This window comes from Oncorhynchus kisutch, linkage group LG10, assembly GCF_002021735.2.
Source record: "Oncorhynchus kisutch isolate 150728-3 linkage group LG10, Okis_V2, whole genome shotgun sequence".
Classification (NCBI taxonomy): Eukaryota; Metazoa; Chordata; class Actinopteri; order Salmoniformes; family Salmonidae; genus Oncorhynchus; species Oncorhynchus kisutch.
Window position 1 is genome coordinate 23,468,498 of NC_034183.2, and position 25,738 is coordinate 23,494,235.

General features: G+C 43.9%; 1 protein-coding gene across 2 annotated transcripts in view; it reads right to left on the bottom strand.

Moving 5' to 3' along the window:
- Positions 1–25,738, bottom strand: part of LOC109882207 (breast cancer anti-estrogen resistance protein 3) — an 82,908-nt gene that overhangs the window by 39,534 nt on the left and 17,636 nt on the right. Inside the window, exons 1-2 of one of the 2 annotated variants that reach the window (XM_031833345.1) lie at positions 16,774–16,929; positions 8,544–8,901 (exon numbers count right to left, since the gene is read on the bottom strand). In XM_031833345.1, the coding sequence (XP_031689205.1) occupies positions 8,544–8,893 (350 nt within the window). In that variant the 5' untranslated portion in view covers positions 8,894–8,901; positions 16,774–16,929. Of the gene's footprint in view, positions 1–8,543; positions 8,902–16,773; positions 16,930–25,738 lie in introns of those variants that run through there. The other variant, XM_031833344.1, reaches the window with a different exon arrangement.

Here is a 25,738-nt window from a genome sequence, read left to right on the forward strand (position 1 = left end):
GTTGTTATGCTTTTGTCTCTTTGGGTTGGTGGGGTATGTGTGGAAATAAAGAAATCCATGTATTTCTGTAATTGATGATTTGGAACTAATAAATATGTGTTAAAAAAAGTGTTTTAAAAAGAGCCTCTGTGGAATAGAAAACAGTGGAATGTTGCCCCTTATTCCATACAGAATGTTGGCTAAGCGAACAGGTATCCAAACCAAAGAATTTACAATAAGATTACAATCTAAAAGTTACTCACCAAACTACTTTGATGGCCCTTGGTGTTTCCTTTTCTCCCTAATGTTCTGAACAGGGCGTGAATGCAGCAGGAAATACGGTGGCCAATAAAGTCAACTGGAAAGAGGATGTTTGCTGCATCCTGAGAAGTTCAGCGTCGGCCACTAGCTCTTAAACAGCTCCTCTCAGCTCTTTCTCCATTTAGCTTCTGTACGACCGCGTCTCATCTACTCACTGAACTTGGAGAACTGAACTTTCTCTCCTCTGCATATTCTTTCATGTCAGCCCACACAATAACCTGGCTTTTCTTTCTGCAGGGTGAGTGGGTGGTTGTATGTCACACCACCTCAGAGGAACACAACACAGGCAGGCTGCTGCGCTGGCTGGTTCAGCTCTGAAGTCACTCCCTCCGAATAAAGAGCTGGCCTTGTTACTCAACAACTACAGCTACAGTGTTAGGTAACATCCCAATCAGTTCACAGTGTGGTGGTATCATACAGTTCACAGTGTGGTGGTATCATATAGTTCACTTTGTGGTGGTATCATACAGTTCACAGTGTGGTGGTATCATACAGTTCACAGTGTGGTGGTATCATACAGTTCACAGTGTGGTGGTATCATACAGTACACAGTGTGGTGGTATCATATAGTTCACTTTGTGGTGGTATCATACAGTTCACAGTGTGGTGGTATCATACAGTTCACAGTGTGGTGGTATCATATAGTTCACTTTGTGGTGGTATCATACAGTTCACAGTGTGGTGGTATCATACTGTTCACTTTGTGGTGGTATCATATAGTTCACTTTGTGGTGGTATCATATAGTTCACTTTGTGGTGGTATCATATAGTTCACAGTGTGGTGGTATCATACAGTTCACTTTGTGGTGGCATCATACAGTTCACAGTGTGGTGGTATCATATAGTTCACTTTGTGGTGGTATCATACAGTTCACAGTGTGGTGGTATCATACTGTTCAATTTGTGGTGGTATCATACAGTTCACTTTGTGGTGGTATCATACAGTTCACAGTGTGGTGGTATCATACTGTTCACTTTGTGGTGGTATCATACAGTTCACAGTGTGGGGGTATCATACTGTTCAAAGTGTGGTGGTATCATACAGTTCACAGTGTGGTGGTATCATACAGTTCACAGTGTGGTGGTATCATACAGTTCACTTTGTGGTGGTATCATACAGTTCACAGTGTGGTGGTATCATATAGTTCACTTTGTGGTGGTATCATACAGTTCACAGTGTGGTGGTATCATACTGTTCACTTTGTGGTGGTATCATACAGTTCACTTTGTGGTGGTATCATACAGTTCACAGTGTGGTGGTATCATACTGTTCACTTTGTGGTGGTATCATACAGTTCACAGTGTGGGGGTATCATACTGTTCAAAGTGTGGTGGTATCATACAGTTCACAGTGCGGTGGTATCATACAGTTCAATGTGTGGTGGTATCATATAGTTCACTTTGTAGTGGTATCATACAGTTCACTTTGTGGTGGTATCATACAGTTCACAGTGTGGTGGTATCATACTGTTCAATTTGTGGTGGTATCATACAGTTCACTTTGTGGTGGTATCATACAGTTCACAGTGTGGTGGTATCATACTGTTCACTTTGTGTGGTATCATACAGTTCACAGTGTGGTGGTATCATACTGTTCACAGTGTGGTGGTATCATACAGTTCACAGTGTGGGGGTATCATACTGTTCAAAGTGTGGTGGTATCATACAGTTCACAGTGTGGTGGTATCATACAGTTCACAGTGTGGTGGTATCATACAGTTCACTTTGTGGTGGTATCATACAGTTCACAGTGTGGTGGTATCATATAGTTCACTTTGTGGTGGTATCATACAGTTCACAGTGTGGTGGTATCATATAGTTCACTTTGTAGTGGTATCATACAGTTCACTTTGTGGTGGTATCATACAGTTCACAGTGTGGTGGTATCATACTGTTCACTTTGTGGTGGTATCATACAGTTCACAGTGTGGGGGTATCATACTGTTCACTTTGTGGTGGTATCATACAGTTCACAGTGTGATGGTATCATACAGTTCACTTTGTGGTGGTATCATACAGTTCACAGTGTGGGGGTATCATACTGTTCACTTTGTGGTGGTATCATACAGTTCACAGTGTGGTGGTATCATACTGTTCACTTTGTGTGGTATCATACAGTTCACAGTGTGGTGGTATCATACAGTTCACAGTGTGGTGGTATCATACAGTTCACTTTGAGGTGGTATCATACTGTTCACAGTGTGGTGGTATCATACAGTTCACAGTGTGGTGGTATCATACAGTTCACAGTGTGGTGGTATCATACTGTTCACAGTGTGGTGGTATCATACAGTTCACAGTGTGGTGATATCATACAGTTCACAGTGTGGTGGTATCATACAGTTCACAGTGTGGTGATATCATACAGTTCACAGTGTGGTGATATCATACAGTTCACAGTGTGGTGGTATCATACAGTTCACAGTGTGGTGGTATCATACAGTTCACAGTGTGGTGGTATCATACAGTTCACAGTGCGGTGGTATCATACAGTTCACAGTGCGGTGATATCATACAGTTCACAGTGTGGTGATATCATACAGTTCACAGTGAGGTGGTATCATACAGTTCACAGTGCGGTGATATCATACAGTTCACAGTATGTGGTATCATACAGTCCACAGTGTGGTGATATCATACAGTTCACAGTGTGGTGATATCATACAGTTCACAGTGTGGTGGTATCATACAGTTCACAGTGTGGTGGTATCATACAGTTCACAGTGTGGTGATATCATACAGTTCACAGTACGTGGTATCATACAGTTCACAGTGTGGTGATATCATACAGTTCACAGTGTGGTGGTATCATACAGTTCACAGTGTGATGGTATCATACAGTTCACAGTGTGGTGGTATCATACTGTTCACTTTGTGGTGGTATCATACAGTTCACTTTGTGGTGGTATCATATTGTTCACTTTGTGGTGGTATCATACAGTTCACAGTGTGGGGGTATCATACTGTTCACTTTGTGGTGGTATCATACAGTTCACAGTGTGGTGGTATCATACAGTTCACTTTGTGGTGGTATCATACAGTTCACAGTGTGGTGGTATCATACTGTTCACTTTGTGTGGTATCATACAGTTCACAGTGTGGTGGTATCATACAGTTCACAGTGTGGTGGTATCATACAGTTCACTTTGAGGTGGTATCATACTGTTCACAGTGTGGTGGTATCATACAGTTCACAGTGTGGTGGTATCATACAGTTCACAGTGTGGTGGTATCATACTGTTCACAGTGTGGTGGTATCATACAGTTCACAGTGTGGTGATATCATACAGTTCACAGTGTGGTGATATCATACAGTTCACAGTGTGGTGGTATCATACAGTTCACAGTGTGGTGGTATCATACAGTTCACAGTGTGGTGGTATCATACAGTTCACAGTGCGGTGGTATCATACAGTTCACAGTGCGGTGGTATCATACAGTTCACAGTGCGGTGATATCATACAGTTCACAGTGTGGTGATATCATACAGTTCACAGTGAGGTGGTATCATACAGTTCACAGTGAGGTGGTATCATACAGTTCACAGTGCGGTGATATCATACAGTTCACAGTACGTGGTATCATACAGTCCACAGTGTGGTGATATCATACAGTTCACAGTGTGGTGATATCATACAGTTCACAGTGTGGTGGTATCATACAGTTCACAGTGTGGTGGTATCATACAGTTCACAGTGCGGTGGTATCATACAGTTCACAGTGCGGTGATATCATACAGTTCACAGTGTGGTGATATCATACAGTTCACAGTGAGGTGGTATCATACAGTTCACAGTGCGGTGATATCATACAGTTCACAGTACGTGGTGATATCATACAGTTCACAGTGTGGTGATATCATACAGTTCACAGTGTGGTGGTATCATACAGTTCACAGTGTGATGGTATCATACAGTTCACAGTGTGGTGGTATCATACTGTTCACTTTGTGGTGGTATCTTACAGTTCACTTTGTGGTGGTATCATATTGTTCACTTTGTGGTGGTATCATACAGTTCACAGTGTGGGGGTATCATACTGTTCACTTTGTGGTGGTATCATACAGTTCACAGTGTGGTGGTATCATACAGTTCACTTTGTGGTGGTATCATACAGTTCACAGTGTGGTGGTATCATACAGTTCACAGTGTGGTGGTATCATACAGTTCACAGTGTGGGGGTATCATACTGTTCACTGCGCGTTGGTATCTTTCAGGACATACAGTATATCCCCAACCTCTTGGGTCTGAGAGGCTAGAGAACATTGATGTTGGGAGGCATAGTGGAGATTTGATTATTTTTCACAGAAAGAGGATGAGCGAGGCCGCAGGCCAGCCAAAGAGCCTCTCCCTCTGAGCGGTTGAGTGTCAGCCAAACCACCGCTGCATCGTTTCGCAGAGAGAAAATGTGTACCCTACAAAACCACTGACTTTCCTCAAACCTCAAGTTCAAATGGATCTCAGTCAAGCCAAGGACAAGGACAGGCCAGGTCACACACAGACGACCTGGCTATAATTGGATTTCCCGCACACAACCTCCCCTTCTCTGACTGACTGACAGAGAGAGGGGCACTTGACATGCAACACTCCCTCAGCCCTACAGAGGAGTCAAAGGTTGTTCTGGACGCCTAAGGCACATGCACATTACTGACTCAAGGGGCAGTGTGACTCTATTGGCAAATCCCTCAACTTTTACACGTATAGTACAGTGAATCAGCACTCTACGGGGCACAAAATAACTTCAATCAAGTCATCTTATTGAAGTCATTTTCATGAATAAATGCATACATATACTACTCACACTGAGTGACCATCTGGCCATGGAATAGTTAATACAGGAGAAACTGGGGGAGGTGAAGGGGTGTGAATGATTGGCCCAGGGTGAGTCGGATAAATCTCTTTATTTTACAGGGTAGCAGCAGGTGTGTGTCCCCTCAGATAGAACATGTTCTGTCCCTCAGCCTCCTGCTGGCTGGTTCAGCTGGGGAGAAGGACAAGTAGCAGCAGCCTTCCAAAAGCAGAACCAGCACCTGATGGGCTGGGCTGGGTGAACATTATAAACAGAACTACAGACACACTGACAGGAATTATAGTGTGTACACTGTGATTGGCTTAGAAGCGTGTGAGTCCCACAGCCAATCAATACAAATGATGGTGTACAGTAAATGTTTGTTCTGTGGCTGTGTTTGATATTGGAATTGAAGGTTCACTGTACCTAACCAACCACAGCATGATTTGATCATAACAATAGCATATTTTTCCTGGATTCGGGTTAGCGCACAGCGTCCTTGGAAACATGGAGGCCTGGCATCATGATTTATCTCCTTTGTGATCCTGAGGATAGCCTTGGCATGGCCGGAAAACAACAATACGTTCCTTGAAAGAATGTGGTGTGTGTGATGTCTATTCGCCTACCCACATGGTCCTATCAATGTACTGTACATACTGCAGCTGCAGCTCCATGTTTTTGTTTTGGAACTGACCCTGGCAGTCAGATATCTGGAAAAACACTCTTCACTTGTTTTGTTTTTTTACCTTCACCACTGTTCCCCATTCTCCAGCCTTGCCTGTTACCATACAGGGGTCTGGCCCAAACTCAGCAGCAGCCCATTTCTCAACGGAACAAACAGAGAAGCTCAGGTCAGTCTAGATTCTGAGCTCACGGCCAGCTCCAACTTTAATCAGCCCTTTCATCTCCTCTACGAGGCTGTAAATCTCCTCTCCAGCTCAACCTGAGACCAACTCGTAAAGGATTTGCAGGCACACCGCAGCCAGAACTGTCTATATCTCCCTGGAGCAGAGTGAGTGAGCCCTGGGTTATAGGGGCTATCTGGCTTATACATATGCACACAGACAGACTGAGGTCAGGGGTCACCTGAAAAATGTCTCCCTTTGTGGATCAATCCAGATAGTGTCATCGATACAGAATAAACACTGATTAAGTAGCGTGTCACTGAAGGATGGAGCACTGTCTGGGGCAAGGGTCAACAGACAGTCAGGGAGACTAACAGGTCAGCACAAAGAAACATAGGTTTATTTAAAACATGTACAATATCCATGGAACAACAATTAGCCAAGTAGTTCAGTCAGTGAGAAGAAATTAAGTGGTCATTCACTCATGTAATCTCTATGAAAAGAGATGATAGAGTGGCATATCCTCCCATCTGAAGTTAAGGACAGACCTATCTTTTCATAACAGAACAGGACAAAGACCTTTGAGTAATCCTGAAATCTCACCCTCTAGCCAGCCACAACCAGTCAACCAGTGGCCTTAAGATAGACACAATGGGGCTGCAGTCCTGTCCTGTAGCAGGCAGCACAGTGCAGGCAGAATGGGTCCCTAAGAACTAAAGCTTTTCTAGTGTTCTGTTAGCCTTCATCCATGTCCCCACATCAGTGTCTAGAGTTACAGCAGCAGCCACGATCGGATAGCCCAGAGTCCAGCTGTAGTGTGTGTACTTAATGCCACAGGATCCCCTGTTCAAATCAAATGTTATTGGTCACATACACATATTTAGCAGATGTTATTGCGAGTGTAGCGAAATGCTTGTGTCCCTAACTCCAACAGTGCAGTAGTGTCTAACAATTCACAGCAATACAGACAAACCTAAAAGTAAAATAAATATATAAATATTAGGACGTGCAATGTTCTGAAGAAGACACTACACCTCAGGGCTCTCTTCAGTACCTCTCTAACCCTCCTCTGCCTCCCTCTCTCACCATCTCTCCCTCCCTCCTTCTCTCTCTCCCTCCTTCCCTCGCTTTGCTGAGCCAGACAGTTCTCTACCCTTGTTGCTCCTCTTCACCTCCACTGTGTATCCCATAGTGCCAGAATGGAGGTTGTTATGGAAACCAGTGGCTAATTTATTCTCTTTCCCTTTGTCTAGATTTTACCTTCACTAACCTCACCAGCTTTATGGGGATGAAATACTAGACCAATATTAGATAACCTTCAAATGTCAAGGGATGGACGCAGCCTTTTCAGTTCTAATTAACACCCCCCGCACCCCGACCCACTTCCTCCACCCAGGCCCAGACATATTCTATCTGCCTGCTCAGAGCGTGTCTAAAGAGGGGGGCTGTGTTTCATTCTGTCCCGCGCTGCTGGGTTGCTCTGGTCTACAGTGTCACATAAAGACATCCTTCAGTGATTTCAAAAAAACTTTTACTGTTAAAAAGCGACATCCCAAGTATAAATACAGTTACTTTCACACATTAAAGGGTAAAAACAATGTTTGAGCAAAATACATATTTTTTTTTACACAACTGCATACTTCAAGGAGTAGGGCATTCAATGAGTTGGTCTGATGGGAATCCATGATGTCATTGGACTCCCCGTTGCTTAAGGAACATTAAAGGAGCAATAGAGAACAAAAGATGAAAGCCCCCCCCCCCCCCCCCACTTGTGCTATGTAATGATTTGCCTGGACAACCTATTGAGATGTGCCTTTTGTTAAGTAAATCAGGTGTTAAATGAGGTGAAAAGGAGACTGGAGTGCCACTTTAAGACTCTGCCACACAGGATCTAACTCACAGCCAGGGCTGTCTGGGCCTATATCTCTCAACTAGAGACAAGCTTTGTTGTTGTGTTGGGTGGTTTATATCACCCTAAACAGAAGCCTTCCCGTCACTCCATCTCTGTGAGAGATGTGTGTATGTTTTATTATGTCTCTGCACACAGCTTTCTGGGCTAATCACATGAATTGATGCTGTGGAACTTCTACCTTCACTTTCTGTGTTATCTGAGATCAAGCTAGCCCTATCAGCAGTCTGACACTGTTGTGTTTCAGTAGTGAGTGCAAGGTGCTGTGGGGAGAAGGAAGGCCCAAGCCCCAGATAGCATCTAGAGGGGGCCAGAGTGAAGCTGCAATGCAGTGACTCAACAGGGCCTGAGGGATATGACAGACAGTAGCAGAGAGGCTAGTGCTAACATGTGCTGCTCACGGATTAGATCTCAGCTGACCTGCTTACCATGACAGACGCTTGAGCTGGGACACTATTTCAGAGTGAAGTAGTCTCAGTCAGTCAGGGGGGTGATAGCAGCACAGTACTCAAGTAGCTTTGAAGAGCGACCCCTAAGTGTCTTATTTTACAAAACATAACTCTTTCTTTTAGATTGTGTGATATGAACAAAGGAAAATGTAGTATTTAGTATTTATTAGGACTCCTATTAGCTGCTGCCAAGGTAAACTCGTCCTAAATATAAAGCATAGCACTGGAGCATTAAAGGATGTGTGTCTGTACCTGTATGCAGAGCGGCCTTCCCTCCCTGTATGGTAAGGCTGGTGTTCCTCTATGATGTTGTGAATGAGTGGCGAGGAGGGTAGGCGGGTGCGGGCTGGGTGGGGAAGGGTGCCCATGTGGCTGTACATGTCCCAGGAGCGGGCAGGGCCCTGGGCAGGGGCTGGGGACCCTTTCTTCCTCCTAGGCAGAGTGCCGTGGATGGAGACACTGTGGTATCCGGCTGGGGGCAGCTCTGGTACTGCAGGCCTGGAGGTCAGCAGGTCCATGGAGGAGGCCAGGGGACACTGCCTGCTGCCCACGCCCATGTGCATATTCCTGGGCAGACTGGCAAACTTGCCCTCCGCCATCATCTTCAGCTCTGAGAGGGAAGAAAGAGAGAGACACACATCAGAACAGATGGCAGGAAGAGTGGACTGAGGACCTACTTCCACCTAGAGGTTATATAAGGCTGGTTATCGCAGACGACTGTGTTTTCTCCTTGTTGTGACAATATCACAGAGACATGGTGTCTGGGACAGTAAACAGGTGCTGCTGATGCACAAGATGGGTGGCAACATTTACGTGCGTGCCTTTCCTCTTAAGCTGTCAGTATAGTACAGCACAGTGACAATGGCATTGCTACTGGATATGTTAAGATCATGTTATATACGTAAGTACATTGAAATGATGCAATTGGCACAGAGACCACCATCCTTTATTTATACAAGTCATAGTTCCACTAATGATCCCTCCCTCTCCATACAACCACCCAGAGAGAGAGGAACAGCAAGGAGCATGGAGACACCAACTCCAGGCTATCAGTGAACCACCAGCCAGTCTGACTCTGACAACACAACAGCAGATAGGGATCTCTTGTTCTCGGTCTTCTCCAAAAACATGTTTACCTCAGTTTGGACCACTACGCCTCTAATTGGACAATGAAATAAAGACTTCTTTCTAAGCCGAGAAGCTTTTCTGCTCAGTTTTCTGCTTTTATCTTGCCTCCAGCCAACTCCTTAACATGCTTAACAAGCAGAGAAACCAAATTCCCTCCTCAGCAGAGAGAGGATGACGTCACTTGTTGTTGCTGCCGCTGTTTCCTCACCTGCTTCTCAAAGAGCAGCAGCACAGGATTATTCATAACCCGTTTCATTTCCTAAACTTGACGTGGCATGTGAAGGTTGAGTGAGTGTAAAACAAAATGGTATGTCAATCATCTCAGGGTTTAGCTGTAATTTAGGTTGTTTGATTATCATACTGTAAGGGGTCAACTGAGGATAAAGCCTGCGGTCTTCATTCAAATGCAATTGTGTGGTGATGGAAGATAAAGAAAACCTTTGGTTAAGATCGCCTGGCACTTTGATCGTTTCTTAAAAAGCAACCTAGACAAGACTAGTCACCATCCTTCACTGTATTTTTGCTGGTGACCATTCTTCACTGTGTTTTTGCTGGTGACCAGCCTTCACTGTGTTTTTGCTGCTGTCTTCGCTGTGTTTTTGCTGCTGTCTTCGCTGTGTTTTTGCTGGCGCCTTCACTGTGTTTTTGCTGGTGACCAGCCTTCACTGTGTTTTGCTGGGGTCTTTGTTGTGTTTTGCTGGTGTCTTTGTTGTGTTTTTGCTGGTGTCTTTGTTGTGTTTTTGCTGGTGCCTTCACTGTGTTTTTGCTGGTGCCTTCACTGTGTTTTTGCTGGTGCCTTCACTGTATTTTTGCTGGTGCCTTCACTGTATTTTTGCTGGTGCCTTCACTGTGTTTTTGCTGGCGCCTTCACTGTGTTTTGCTGGTGTCTTTGTTGTGTTTTTGCTGGTGTTTTTGCTGGTGCCTTCACTGTGTTTTTGCTGGTAACCAGTCTTCACTGTGTTTAGGACACTGGTGACCGGCATGGTATGCTGGTGACCAGTCTATTCTGGTATGCTGGTCACCAGCAAAACCAGCATCAAAGTGCTTCATTATTTAAGACAGAACATTACATGTACTATAAGGCCTTACTTTTCAGGTTCTAGTTTCCCCCTAATGCAGTAGCCACATCAGGCCTGCAAGTCACATCAGGCTGGCTTGCAAATGGATTTTTAATTCCTGTTGGAATCCAGACAGAATGGGGGATATATAACAATTGTAACTTTTATTCACCCACAATCTGTATTCATAATTACTGCCTGGGTTAGAAAGATGAATAATTAGACCACCTAAACTGGAACAACCATTTCAGTAACAGGTACAATAAGTCCAACTAACAGATTGGATTAGTTTATAAACATGTATGTTATTTATCGTTGTGTAGCATAAGATTTATTAATCAATCAATGTACATGCAAAAACACAAAAAAAGGTGAAACAAACCATTCAAAAAAATCTAACTGCAGTAGAGAATTCTGGGAAATATGATAATGATGGGCATGGTTTTGCCAGGCCAGCTTGACCAGTTAGACTATTGTGGACCAGCATAGATCGGCATGGTCACTAGCATACCATCATAAACTGGTCACCAGCATCACCAGCTTGACCAGCTGGTCGGCCAACCTAACCAGCTAGACCATGCTGGTCAGACCAGCTTGACCAGCTTGAAATGTTACTGTTTTTTTCATCAGGGTTTGCTTTACACATTCATGTATGGATGTGAACCTCTGTGTGATTAAAAAAGCAGAGTAGTGCAGAATGCGTGTAAAACGATGGGCGGTGGGTTGAGGGAGCAGCAGTCCTATAGAAACACCCCCTTGGGGAGGATGGGGACAAGGAGAGGTGGAGAATCCACTGACCCAGACAACAGCTGAATGTGACCACGCAGTGACCCTATTAACTAGCGCTATTCAACACACATACACACACGGTCACCGTGACCCCAGCACACACACACACACACACACACACACACACACACACACACACACACACACACACACACACACACACACACACACACACACACACACACACACACACACACACACACACACACACACACACACACACACACACACACACAAGGCCTGGTGCTGCTTTCAGAGCCTTTGTCCTCTTTCTGCTGTGTGAAATGTAATCTGAGCCAGCGCTGGTGTCAGTGTGTAGGTCTGGTATTAACTCTGTGACCTGTCTCTAACTGAGAGGGGAGATTAAGGCTCTGCTTCACATCCCTAAAATGGTTCATCCTCCCCACAGGGATTGCAGTGCAACCAGATATGTTCTTCTATGGGGAGATGCTTCGCTGTTTAACCCACTGGCTGAGTGCCAGGAGGGCAGCAGAAGGGAGGACTACTCTGTAGCATGGGAGGAATTCCCCACCATCACGGGTACTGCTGACTGACTGACTGATGGGAGAGTACCATAATCTGTCAACACGACAGCACACTTCCAAATACACAGACACACTCATTCCTATCATGCAAATGCAATTAAAATAGTAGTACAACATAGTCCTGCAATTGACGTATGCGAAGATCTCCCTTCTCTCTGTTCTATGTCTCCTTACTCAGTATAGCAGCATCAAGGAGATAGAATGCCAGTAGTATAGACAAAAATGGAGCTACTTATACTGGGAAATAACCATGGTTAACAACAGGTTTCGATCTCAAGCGAATTTAGGGCATTTCAGGGTGAAATTGGATCAGAAACACTTTTAATACACCTACTGTGTTCCAGGTGTATTGTGAGACTAAAGATCAGATCAGAGTACCGGCTTTCACAGAGTGATTTGGTACGGTTAGCTATCCAGAATCCAAAACTCCACTATATTTTTTTCAAGTCTCCCAGAAATTGCTTAACACCTCTAATATCATGTCGATCACATGTCCTGACGTGTATCTCAAATCACCACAGATGTTTATTCCCCTGCTCTGTGTCCAGACTCATCATGTGGGCTCAGTCACTGAGCACGTTCCACTTACTCATCATTATCATCAACATCATACCACAGAACAAACACAAATGACAGTCTATGGGGGTGTGACAAATCACACAACTCACCCAGAGAGGAAGAGGCGAAGCGAGAGGTTTTACTCTGCCCAAAATCTGTCCACGAAAATAACCCCACGAAATGAGCAATTTTTGTATGGCAGTCAATGAGGGAGTGTGGAATTTGTTAAAAAATAATGATTTAACCCATAACTACAAAGCAAAATCAGGTTCTGAGAAATTTTTGCAAAACCGTGGGATGGTGCCAGGTTTCCTTCAGTTGTGACGTTTGGCATTCAGGCCAAAGAGTTCAATCTTGGTTTCATTAAACCAGAGCATCTAGTTTCTCTTGGTCTGAGAGTCCCTTAGGTGCCTTTTGGGAAACTCCAAGCGGGCTGTCATGTGCCTTTTTCTGAGGAGTGGCTTCCGTCTGGACACCCTACCATAAAGGCCTGATTGGTGGAGTGGTGCAGAGATGGTTGTCCTTCTGAAAGGTTGTCCCACCTCCATAAAGGAACTCTGGAGCTCTGCCAGAGTGACCATCGGGTTCTCGGTCACCTTCCTGACCAAGGCCCTTCTCCCCTGATTGCTCAGTTTGGCCAGGCCAACAGCTCTAGGAAGAGTCTTGGTGGTTCCAAACTTCTTCCATTTAAGAATGATGGTGGCCACTGTGTTCCTGGGGACCTTCAATAATGCAGAAATGTTTTGTAACCTTCCCCAGATCAGTGCCTTGACACAATCCATAATCAGAGCTCTACTGACAATTCCTACGACTTCATGATTTGGTTACGGCTCTGACATGCACTGTCAACTGTGGGACCTTATATCGACAGGTGTGTGCCTTACCAAATCATGTCCAATCAATTGAATCTACCACAATCTACCAATCAAGTTGTAGAAACATCTCAAATATGACCAATGGAAACAGGATGCACCTGAGCTCTATTTCGAGTCTCATAGCAAAGGGTCTGAATACGTATGTAATTAAGGTATTTCAGTTGAATTTGCTAAAAATGTAAAAAAATAAGTCAGAATATTTTCCCGAATGCACTGTATTTCTTCTGTTAGAGCGGTCACTTGACTATCTTGTCAATATAATAAACTATCTTTGACTCAATCAAACACCCAACCTTAACCAACAGCACCCACTTAGTGCTAAGCAGCCATTTTGTGCCAAACCACTCTTCAGTGGCCAGGTGAGGATTCCTATAGAAGCCAGTGAAACTGGTGGGGCTGGGGCAAGGGGTTAATTGGCTGGTGCCTGAGGGCTTAGGGCTGGTCAGTGTGTGGAGGCTTGCTGTTGACCTCAGAAAAAGCAGAATGAGAAACCAGTAGTGAGTCAGTGTGGCCAAAACCAGGCACATCTGTTCCCACTCAAGGAATGCTGTTTGATAATTACTTCCCTGTGTTGAGTCTGTTGCACGCGCTGGAAGACAAAGTGTTAACTCTGTCTGGGCTCATTAAGACAACATGAATATTCAATATTCTGATCAAATAAATGATTCATGTGAAATACTAGAAGAGGTGACAAGGTTATGGCTGTTATTTGAACTGAGGTGTGAGTGTAGAAAATCGCCACCGTCCCTCTCCTTTTGTCTATCTCCTCTCTGCCTCATGATGTCACTCCGCTTTACCTCACACTGTTTCACTTCCTTTCTCTCTTTGTCTGTCTACCTCTCACAAGCACAATGGTCTTTCTCTGGCTCTCTCCATCTCTGTCTCTGTCCTCTCCCCACTTTAACTGCTGCCCACTGCTGACATCATCCTATGCATATTTCGCGCGCACACACACACACACACACACACACACACACACACACGCGTTAAAGTTCTGGCTCATGGCACTTGTCATTAGCTCATGTCAAGTAGTAGGAGCATTGTGTCCTGCACTAGTCACACAGCATCTACAAATCTGTTACCTAATAGTGAGCAATGACAAAATTGGCCTTGATCAGAAAGGTATGCGAGTCAAAATATAAAGGAAATGAAACTATAAACATCAAAACTAAAGCTTATTAGAGAAGTTACTGAAAAGTGGAGGAAGAGAATATTCCAGTGCATTTCAAAACCAACTGGCCAGTATAATCAGAGTTATGTTGTTTTCTCCAGCCTTCCCCCACACTCACTCCTCCATGTGAATCTAGTGAATAATGCAAGTCCCCTTTAATGAATTCAAACCTGCGTTGAGTGGACAAAAGGCCAGAGAGAGGCTGTGGGCCACGAGAGTACTCTGCAAAATAAAACCTCTAAAACATTTGGCACTATAGGGCTGACTGCTATGCCCATCCATCCCATATCTGACAATGGAAACAGGCAGTTCTGAGGGAGACAAAACAGTTTGGTCTAGTTTAGAATATCAGCCTGTTGTACTCCGTGAACATTTGGGCTGACCATACATCTCTCCCCCCATCAGACCCATCACACCCAGGGCTTTGGGAGTTCTCTCTCCCCGCATTAACGCTGGTCCTCCACTCAGTACACAAATCACAGTGAATCAGGCTGGATACAGGCTCTGAGCCGGCTTTCAGGGTTTCTATAGCAGAGTGTCCAGCTTGCATCTTATCTAGTTTACAGGAAGGAACAGGAAGCTGTGGAGAAAGGATCTGACTTGTGAATAGCTCACATGCCCAATCAGCTGAGGTGTGGAGGCAACAGGCAAGGCAGGGAGATCCGGATGTCTTTCAGCTGGGGCTCTAAAAGCAGCAGCCAGCAGACACTTCACAGCTCTAGGGACCTATAAAATCTGTTTCATTTTTGCCTGATTTCATTTTTCCCTCTTATAATCATACTCATTTTTTATATATAAAAACAACACAATTGGATGTTCTAAGTCCACAATGTTTCAACCACAGCAGGGGACCATTTTTGAAGTCTGGGAAGAATCTAATAGATGTTGTGAGCACCAGCAATAGACCATTGTTTGGTTAGCAGTGTTTCTGTAGCACTCATCTCATTGCAGAGTTTGCAAAACAAATGGCCACTGGAATTAATGCAAAGTTAACATGTAATTGAGAAGGTTTTTGGGAAAACCTTCTTCTGGTTGAGATGGAATCATTAGCATCAGCGCTAGCGGTTACACAAAGTGTAGACATACACATGCACCGCACACACACATAGACAGGGGCATTCCTGTGCCGTTTCACAATGTTGCAGGAAAATACGAATCACTGATACATTTTGTTCATGACTTATGATTAACTTGGGCCAATTAATGCATTTTCTAATAAGTTCAATAGACTTAGTTGATTTCCTACTACTAAATCCAATACATTTTTAAATATTGTTGCATTCAGTTTTAATGTCTGGATTCTGTCCACATTCTCTGCTACGCAGATTTTATAAGGCCCTACAGCTCCAGCTCTGTCACATGCTGCAGGCCTGGCCCCTCATTACCCAGACAGCAAAGCAGACACACAGGGAAAGCTAATGAGTGGCTCAGGAAAACAACACCACAAATAAAAATCATGCAGGGAAATGAAGAGGGATAAAATTAACCAGAGGAAACTGATTGAGTGAGGTTGCCCTTCCTCTCTCACCGCAAACTGGAGAGAGTGGATGGGCGGAAAACTGAGGACAAACATGCTTGCACACAGACATTAGCATAAACATACACACACACACACCAGTGCATTACTGAAGCATCCCCTGGCCAGTCTTTCTCTCCAGATCTCTGAAATGAACAATGAGCTCAACTGTCACATGACACTTGTTTGGGCCCTTCTTTTGTTGAGAAAGGGGGGTGTTTGATATTAACTCAGATCTTCCTCTCCTCCTCCTCAGAGAGAAAGACAGCTACAGAGAGCGAAGAAGCAAGAGAGAGAGAGAGAAACCCGCTGAGTCTTAGTTTATGGGCTGCATGGCTGGTCTGTGTGTGACATATTAATCGCTAGTTATTAAAGCCCACAGCGGTGGCTGCCACTCCATTCCTCACCAACAAGACCAGCTACTGTCATCTCTCTCCTACACACACAGCATCTTAGGTGGCCTAATTCCCAAGGGAAAAGTCTCAGAAAGCAAAGTTCTTGAAAGACATCGATTCAGTAGTCGAAATGCTTATCTTATGATATTGTGTAAAATAAAGAAAAAACGTTTTAGGAAATATTTGTAAAAGTTTGACCTTGTTAGTGAGAAAAGGCTGCAAAAACTGAATTGACTGAAGTAACTCGATTAAAAACAATACTGAGAGTTTCCTGTTGTTGTGAAGACGTGTAAAAGTCTGAATAAATCAACGTTCTTTGAAGTCGTAAACATACTAGAGAGATAGATACTGCCCACACCTCTGTAACTCCTATCAGCATTTAGATACAACACCACACTCCAACACTCCCTGTGACTTCCATTCAGTATCATTTCCAGAATTCCTTACCTGTCTATTTAAAGTTGCACTTGTTTTGAAAAAGAGCACAGCCAGAGATTTCCTCCTCACTTTACTTGAGTAGAGTTCCTCCTGAGCTGTAGCACTACAGAGTCCAAGGCATAGTAGACTGACTGACCAGCACAAAGACTCACACAGACAGGCAACAACAAGACCAGCGTGCAGAAACAAATTCCTTCCTCATCTCTCTCTCTCTCTCTCTCTCTCTCTCTCTCTCGCTCTTGCTTTGTGTCCCTGGGCCTCCCACAGTGGCTGTGTTGCCCTCCTATTCCCCTCAGTAGTATGACATCTATCTCTCAATTCAATTCAAGGGCTTCAGTGGCATGGGACACAAAATCAGCAAAAAAAGAAACGTCCTCTCACTATCAACTGCGTTTATTTTCAGCAAACTTAAAGTGTAAATATTTGTATGAATATAACAAGGTTCAACAACTGAGACATACACTGAACAAGTTCCACAGACATGTGACTAACATAAATGGAAATATGTGTCCCTGAACAAAGGAGGGGGGGGGGGGGGTTCAAAATCAAAAGTAACAGTCAGTATCTGGTGTGGCCACCAGCTGCATTAAGTACTGCTGTGCATCTCCTCCTCATGGACTGCACCAGATTTGCCAGTTCTTGCTGTTAGATGTTACCCCACTCTTCCACCAAGGCACCTGCAAGTTCCCGGACATTTCTGTGGGGAATGACCCTAGCCCTTACCCCCCGATCCAGCAGGTTCCAGACTTGCTCAATGGGATTGAGATCTGGGCTCTTCGCTGGCTATGTCAGAACACTGACATTCCTGTCTTGCAGGAAATCACGCACAGAACGAGCAGTATGGCTGGTTGCATTGTCATGCTGGAGGGTCATGTCAGGATGAACCTGCAGGAAGGGTAACCACATGAGGGAGGAGGATGTCTTCCCTGTAACGCACAGTATTGAGATGACTGCAATGACAACAAGCTCAGTCCGATGATGCTGTGACACACCGCCCCAGACCATGACGGACCCTCCACCTCCAAATCGATCCCGCTCCAGAGTACAGGCCTTTATGTAACGCTCATTCCTTCGATGATAAGCGATAAACGAATCCGACCATCACCCCTTGTGAAACAAAACCGCAACTCGTCAGTGAAGAGCACTTTTTGCAGTCCTGTCTGGTCCAGCGACTGTGGGTTTGTGCCCACAGGCGACATTGTTGCCGGTGATGTCTGGTGAGGACCTGCCTTACAACAGGCCTACAAGCCCTCAGTCCAGCCTCTCTCAGCCTATTGCGGACAGTCTGAGCACTTATGGAGGGAATGTGCGTTCCTGGTGTAACTCGGGCAGTTTTTGTTGCCATCCTGTACCTGTCCCGCAGCTGTGATGTTCGGTTGTACCGATGCTGTGCAGGTGTTGTTACAAGTGGTCTGCCACTGCGAGGACGATCAGCTGTCCATCCTGTCTCCCTGTAGCACTGTCTTAGGCGTCTCACAGTACGGACATTGCAATTTATTGGCCTGGCCACATCTACAGTCTTCATGCCTCCTTAAAGCATACACAAGGCATGTTAACGCAGATAAGCAGAGACCCTGGGCATCTTTCTTTTGGTGTTTTTCAGAGTCAGTAGAAAGTGTGAAGTCATTTAGATTTTTACAAATTATCTTTGAAAGACAAGATCCCTAAAAAAGGGACATTTCTTTTTTTGCTGAGTTTGTTAACATTGCCAAAGTAAGTGAAGTAGATAATATACAAATGTGGGAAAAAAACTATAAAAATGAACAGTAAACATCACACTCACAGAAGTTCCAAAAGAATAAAGATATTACAAATGTCATATTATGTATATATAGTGTTGTAACAATGTGCAAATGGTTCAAGTACAAAAGGGAAAATAAATAAACATAAATATGGGTTGTATTTACAATGGTGTTTGTTCTTCACTGGTTGCCCTTTTCTTGTGGTAACAGGTCACACATCTTGCTGCTGTGATGGCACACTGGTATTTCACCCAGTAGATATGATATGGGAGTTTATCAAAATTGTGTTTGTTCTCGAATTCTTTGTGGATCTGTGTCATCTGTGGGAAATATGAGTCTCTAATATGGTCATACATTTGGCAGGAGGTTAGGAAGTGCAGCTCAGTTTCCACCTCATTTTGTGGCCAGTGTGAACATAGCCTGTCTTCTCTTGAGATCCAGGTCCGCATACTGCGACCTTTCTCAATAGCAAGGCTATGCTCACTGAGTCTATACATAGTCAAAGCTTTCCTTAACTTCTCTAGGGTAGGGGGCAGCATTGGGAATTATGGATGAAAAGCATGCCCAAATTAACCTGCCTGCTACTCAGCCATAAAAGCTTAGATTTGGATAGAAAACAGTTTCTAAAACTGTTTGAATGATGTCTGTGAGTATAACAGAACTCATATGGCAGGCAAAAACCTGAGAAAAAATCCAAATAGGAAGTGGGAAATCTGAGGTTTGTAGTTTTTCAACTCTTGGCCTATCGAATACACAGTGTCTATGGGGTCATATTGCGCTTCCTAAGGCTTCCACTAGATGTCAACAGTCTTTAGAACCTTGTTTGATGCTTCTACTGTGAACTGGGGGCGAATGAGAGAGGAATGAGTCAGAGGTCTGCCAGAGAGGCACAAGCTGGCCACGCTCGTTCACGTGAGAGTTAGCTTGCGTTTCATTGCAATTCTGAAGACAAAGGAATTCTCCGGTTGGAACTTGGAAGATTTGTGTTAAAAACATCCTAAAGACTGATTCTATACATCATTTGACATGTTTCTACGGACTGTAACGGAACCTTTAGACTTTTCGGTCTGCTCCTAGTAATCGCGCGTCATGAATTTGGAACACTGGGCTAAACGCGCGGACAAAAAGGAGGTGTTTTGACAAATGATGGACATTATCGAACAAAGGTAAGTGAATATTTATAATGTTATTTCTGACTTCTGTTGACTCCAAAATGGCGGATATCTGTTTGGCTTGATTTGTTGTCTGAGCGCTGTACTCAGATTATTGCATGGTTTGCTTTTTCCATAAAGTTCTTTCGAAATCTGACACAGCGGTTGCATTAAGGAGAAGTGTATCTATAATTCCGTGCATAATAGTTGTATCTTTTATCAATGTTTATTATGAGTATTTCTGTAAATTGATGTGGCTCTCTGCAAAATCACCGGATGTTTTGGAACTACTGAACATAACGCGCCAATGTAAACTCAGATTTTTGCATATAAATATGAACTTTACCGAACAAAACATACTGTCACGATCGTCGTATGGAGGGGACCAAAGCGCAGCGTGGTGTGAATACATTCTTCTTTATTGAAATGAAGAACACTTAAACAAAAAACAACAAAACGATTAAGACGACCGTGACCGCTATATAAACAATGTGCAAACGTGCAACATAACATAGACAATAACCCACGAAATACCCAAAGAAGATGGCTTCCTAAATATGGTTCCCAATCAGAGACAAAGATAAACACCTGCCTCTAATTGAGAACCAATCTATGCAACCATAGACCAACATAAACACCTAGATGAAATCAACCCCATAAATCTACAAAAAACCCTAGACAGTACAAATACCCTAGAAAGAGACAAAAACACACATATCACACATATCACCCATGGCACACCCTGACTTAACCAAAATAATAAAGAAAACAAAGAATGCTAAGGTCACGGCGCGACACATATATGAATTGTGTAACATGAAGTCCTATGAGTGTCATCTGATGAAGATCCACAAAGGTTAGTGATTCATTTTATCTCTATTTCTGCTTTTTGTGACTCCTCTCTTTGGCTGGAAAAAGGGCTGTGTTTTTCTGTGACTTGGCTCTGACCTAACATAATCATTTGGGTTGCTTTCGTCATAAAGCCTTTTTGAAATCGGACACTGGCTGGATTTACAACAAGTGTATCTTTAAAATGGTGTAAAATACTTGTATGTTTGAGGAATTTTAATTGTGGGATTTCTGTTGTTTTGAATTTGGAGCCCTGCAGTTTCACTGGCTGTTGACGAGGTGGGACGCTAGCGTACCCTAGAGAGGTTAAGTTTGGGTCAGTCATGATGGTCAGGTATTCAGCCACTGTGTACAGCCACTATGCCAAATAGCATTCTGTTTTTCTGTTAATTCTTTCCAATGTGTCAAGTAATTATCTTTTTGTTTTCTCATGATTTGGTTGGGTCTAATTGTGTTGCTGTCCTGGTACTCTGTGGGGTCTGTTTGTGTTTGTGAACAGAGCCCCAGGACCAGCTTGCTTAGGGGACTCTTCTCCAGGTCATCTCTCTGTAGTTGATGGCTTTGTTATGGAAGGTTTGGGAATTGCTTCCTTTTAGGTGGTTGTAGAATTTAATTGCTCTTTTCAGGATTTTGATAATTAGCAGGTATCTGCCTAATTCTGCTCTGCATGCATTATTTGGTGTTTTACGTTGTACACAGAGATTATTTTGTGGAATGCTACATGCAGAGTCTCAATTTAGTGTCTGTCCCATTTTGTGAAATCTTGGTTGGTGAGATGACCCAAGACCTCACAACCATAAAGGGCAATGGGTTCTATAACTGATTCAAGTATTTCTTGCCAGATCCTAATTGGTATTTATATTCCTTTTGATGGCATAGAATGCCATTCTTGCCTTGTCTCTCAGATCATTCACAGCTTTGTGGAAGTTACCTGTGGCGCTGATGTTTAGGCCAAGGTATGTATAGTGTTTGTGTGCTCTAGGGCAATGGTGTCTAGATGGAATTTGTATTTGTGTTCCTGGCAACTGGACCTTTTTTGGAACACCATTGTTTTGGTCATACTGAGATTTACTGTCAGGGCCCAAGTCTGGCAGAATCTGTACTGAAGATCTAGGTGCTGCTGTAGGCCCTCCTTGGTTGGTGACAGAAGCACCAGATCATCAGCAAACAGTAGACATTTGACTTCATATTCTAGTAGGGTGAGGCTGGGTGCTGTTCTATTGCCCTCGTCAATTCATTAATATATGTGTTGAAGAGGGTCGGGCTTAAGCTACATCCCTGTCTCAACCCACAGCCCTGTGGGAAGAAATGTGTGTGTTATTTGCCTATTTTAACTGCACACCTTGTTGTTTGTGTACATGGATTTTATAATGTCGTATGTTTTCACCCCCAACACCATTTTCTATCAATAGCAGATCCTCATGCCAAATTGAGTCGAAGTCGAAGACTTTGCCTTTGTTTTGGTTTGTTTGTTTGTCAATTAGGGTGTGCAGGGTGAATACGTCGTCTGTCGTACGATAATTTGGTAAAAAGCCCATTTGACATTTGCTCAGTACATTGTTTTCACTGAGGAAATGTACGGGGTTGCTGTTAATGATAATGCAGCGAATTTTCCCAAGGTTGCTGTTGATGCATATCCCACAGTAGTTATTTGGGTCAAATTTGTCTCCACTTTTGTGGATTGGGGTGATCAGTCCTCTTTCTCTCTGAAACACACACACACATGCCCCTGCTCCTCCACACACACCGCCCCATAGGGGAGTGATTTATGACTTCCAAGCCACACCCTCTGGGTTGGGTGGAGAAAGCAGAGTTGTCTCCTGACCGGCCCCGGCCTCTGCCCCTGACCTCCCACCATCCTCCTTCTCACCCTCCACCCCCCCCCCCTCACCCTCTATCCTCCCACTGCCCCACAGCACTGAACACTTCCCTCTCCTCTTCCCCCCTCTTTCCCTACTCTCCTCTTTCAGCAAAGCCCATGATAGAGGACAGAGCAGCCTAACCCTCCCAACAACAGCCTTTGTTACTGCCCAGTTTCACTCCACATTATGTCATGGCAGCTAGAAACAAAAAGGTCTAAGTAGTGATAAATATATTTTAATGTTCTTTGAACAAGACGTTACTGTCACTTGTCATTATACAGGCCTATGATGTGCAATCTGGTCACATCTCTGAAAACATTAAAATAATTTGTATACAATTTTAAGGTAGCTAGTATTGTGTCTTGTAACAGAGGAAGTCGTGTTTGTCTTGACTGTGGCACTGAATACACTTTCCCCTGTCTTTGTCCTCTAAATATTCCACATTGTCTTCTAAATATAACACACACCCCAGTGTGTGTGTTTTTGTGTGTGTTCCTTCCTGGCTCACCCTTGCAGAGGATACCAGTACCGTGGCCCCATGATTGAGAGCACAGGTCAAATCAAATCAAACTTTGTCACATGCACCGAATACAACAAGTGTAGACGTTACCGTGAAATGCTTACTACAAGCTCTTAACTTCTTTGGGACTGAGGAGCAGTATTGAGTAGCTTGGATAACAAGGTGCCCAGAGTAAACTGCCTGCTACTCAGGCCCAAAAGCTAGAATATGCATGTAATTAGTAGATTTGGATAGAAAACACTCATATGTTTCTAAAACTGTTTGAATGTCTGTGAGTATAACAGAACTCATATGGCAGGCAAAAACCTGAGAAAAAATCCAAACAGGAAGTGGGAAATCTGAGGTTTGTAGTTTTTCAAGTCATTGCCTATTGAATATACAGTGTCTATGGGGTCATATTGCTCTTCCTAAGGCTTCCCCTAGATGTCAACAGTCTTTAGAACCTTGTTTGAGGCTTCTACTGTGAAGGGGGAGAGAAAGAGAGCTGTTTCAACCAGGTGTCTGGCAGAGTGCCATGACCTTATCACGCACGTTCCCGTGAGAGGTAGCTGCGTTCCATTGCATTTCTAAAGACAAAGGAATTCTCCAGTTGGAACATTATTGAATATTTATGTTAAAAACATCCTAAAGATTGATTCTATACATCGTTTGACATGTTTCTAAGAACTGTAATAGAAATGTTTTGACATTTTGTCTGAACAAGTGATCGCGCATTATCCATTTGGATTACTGGCTAAACGCGCAAACAAAAAGGAGGTATTTGGACATAAATGATGGACTTTATCGCACAAAACAAACATTTATTGTGGAACTGGGATTCCTGGGAGTGCATTCCGATCAAGAAAGAAAATATTTATAACGCTATTTTTGACATTTCTGACACCCTCCTTCTTTGCAAAATGGCTGGATGTTTTTCTGTGACTAGCGCTAACCTAACATAATCGCAAGGTGTGCTTTCGCCATAAAGCCGTTTTGAAAGCTGACACAGCGGTTGCATTAAGGAGAAGTTTATCTATATTTCCATGTATAACACTTGTATATTTTATCAATGTTTATGATGAGTATTTCTGTAATTTGATGTGGCTCTCTGCACTTTCACCGGATGTTTGTTTGAGACAGGCATTCATACCTCAGTTGATACAACAGGGTATCAAGACTCGTTTGCCAGGGCAAGCGTCTGTTGCCGAGTCTACCGAGGATGCCTCAGCTAGCTCTTCAGGCTTCCATGACTTAGCTAACTCGTAAGGTTTTCAAGACTCGGTAGGCTCGGCAGGCTCCCATGCCACAGCTGGCTCGCCAGGCTCCGGTGCTTCAGGCTGCTCGTAAGGTTCCTGTGCCTTTACGGAGTCAACTGGTCTGCTCCTGATCCCCGGGAACGTCCCTCTGGTCGGCGTCCTGTGGTCGGAGCCACGCTTCGGAGAGGGGGTGCTGTTCTGTTTCCTTCTTCGGCGCTCTAAGTCGCTGGGCTCCCGCACCCCAGCCGGCTCTACAGGTTCTCGCACTTTGGCAGAGGTGGCCGGTCTGCTCCTGATCCCTGGGATCGTCCCTGTTGTCGGCGTCCTGCGGCTGAAGCCGCGCGTCAGGGAGGGGGTACGGTCACGTCACCTCCCTCTCTGGCCTCTAGGTCACCAGACAGCTGATTATGACGCACACCTGTGTTAAGGGAATTTTTTTCTATAATGACTAATTATGTATACATTTCAATCAGGATGAATTAAAAGACTTATGTTACTGTACATGTATGAATTTTCTCTGTTGCTCTCAGTATTGAATATGTGAATATGTATTGTGGAGCTCCTGCACCTAAATATAAACAGTAATGGCATCCAACATGAGTAACGTCAACTGTTTCAGTCAAAGTCAGGCATTGGTCAGGAGGACACACACACACAGAGACACACACTGGAAAGACATCTGTAAACAGACAATCTCCAGTTTCACTGCACCTGCCAGGACTATACTCTAGATGAGTATACCTCATAACACCCCTCATGTATTAAGATGTCAGGTATCTAAAAATGTTTCACACATTACAAATATGAAACGTGTTTAGTGTAGAAATGTTACGTAAACAGAATGGCATACTATGTGATGTAACTTCAATCAGTCAAAGTCAAAGTTCTTTGACATTAACCAATTAGAGAACTGTTGATAATGTAGACATAGTGTGTTCTCCTTTATGTATTGGTGAAGTCTGGCTTGGCACAGCTTGTTATTGAGTGACACTGTACAGACCTGGTGCCATCTTTTGACCTGGGTGTCCTCAGGCACCTCAACTATATACACACACATGCATGCATGCATGGGACACACAAACACACACACACACAAACTCTCTCCAGTGCACATGCACTCACCAAGGGAACGTTTGGATGCCAGGTGCTATGCTTTATTCCCCTCTGAAAAGATCCAAAAGTCATGATCCATCCCATTTCTCACATGGTTGTAAACAAAGGAGGGCATTTCCAGGAAATCACTCCTCTGATCACTCCTCCACCCATTATTTGCTCTGAGTCAAGACCCTGATCTGTAATCTGCTGGTGGTTACTCACAGCACTGCCTGTTGATGCCCATTGACAGCTACCATGACTCAGGAGCCAGCCATCCCATGCCCATGAGCTGTCAATCAGAACCAAGTTCCCTCTGGGAAAAATACAGTGATTTTGTTCTGTAAAGGGAAATGTTTTTGTACAGGGATGTACTGGATGTCTACTAAGACTGTTTCTCTAACAGTCTTTTCCCTATGCTGTAGTAGAGAACAGTATGTAAACCTGAAGATGTTCCTCTCTGCCCAGTACCCAAGGCTGAGAAGAAGAACAGTTTATCAGCACATGTAAACTATCCTTGTTT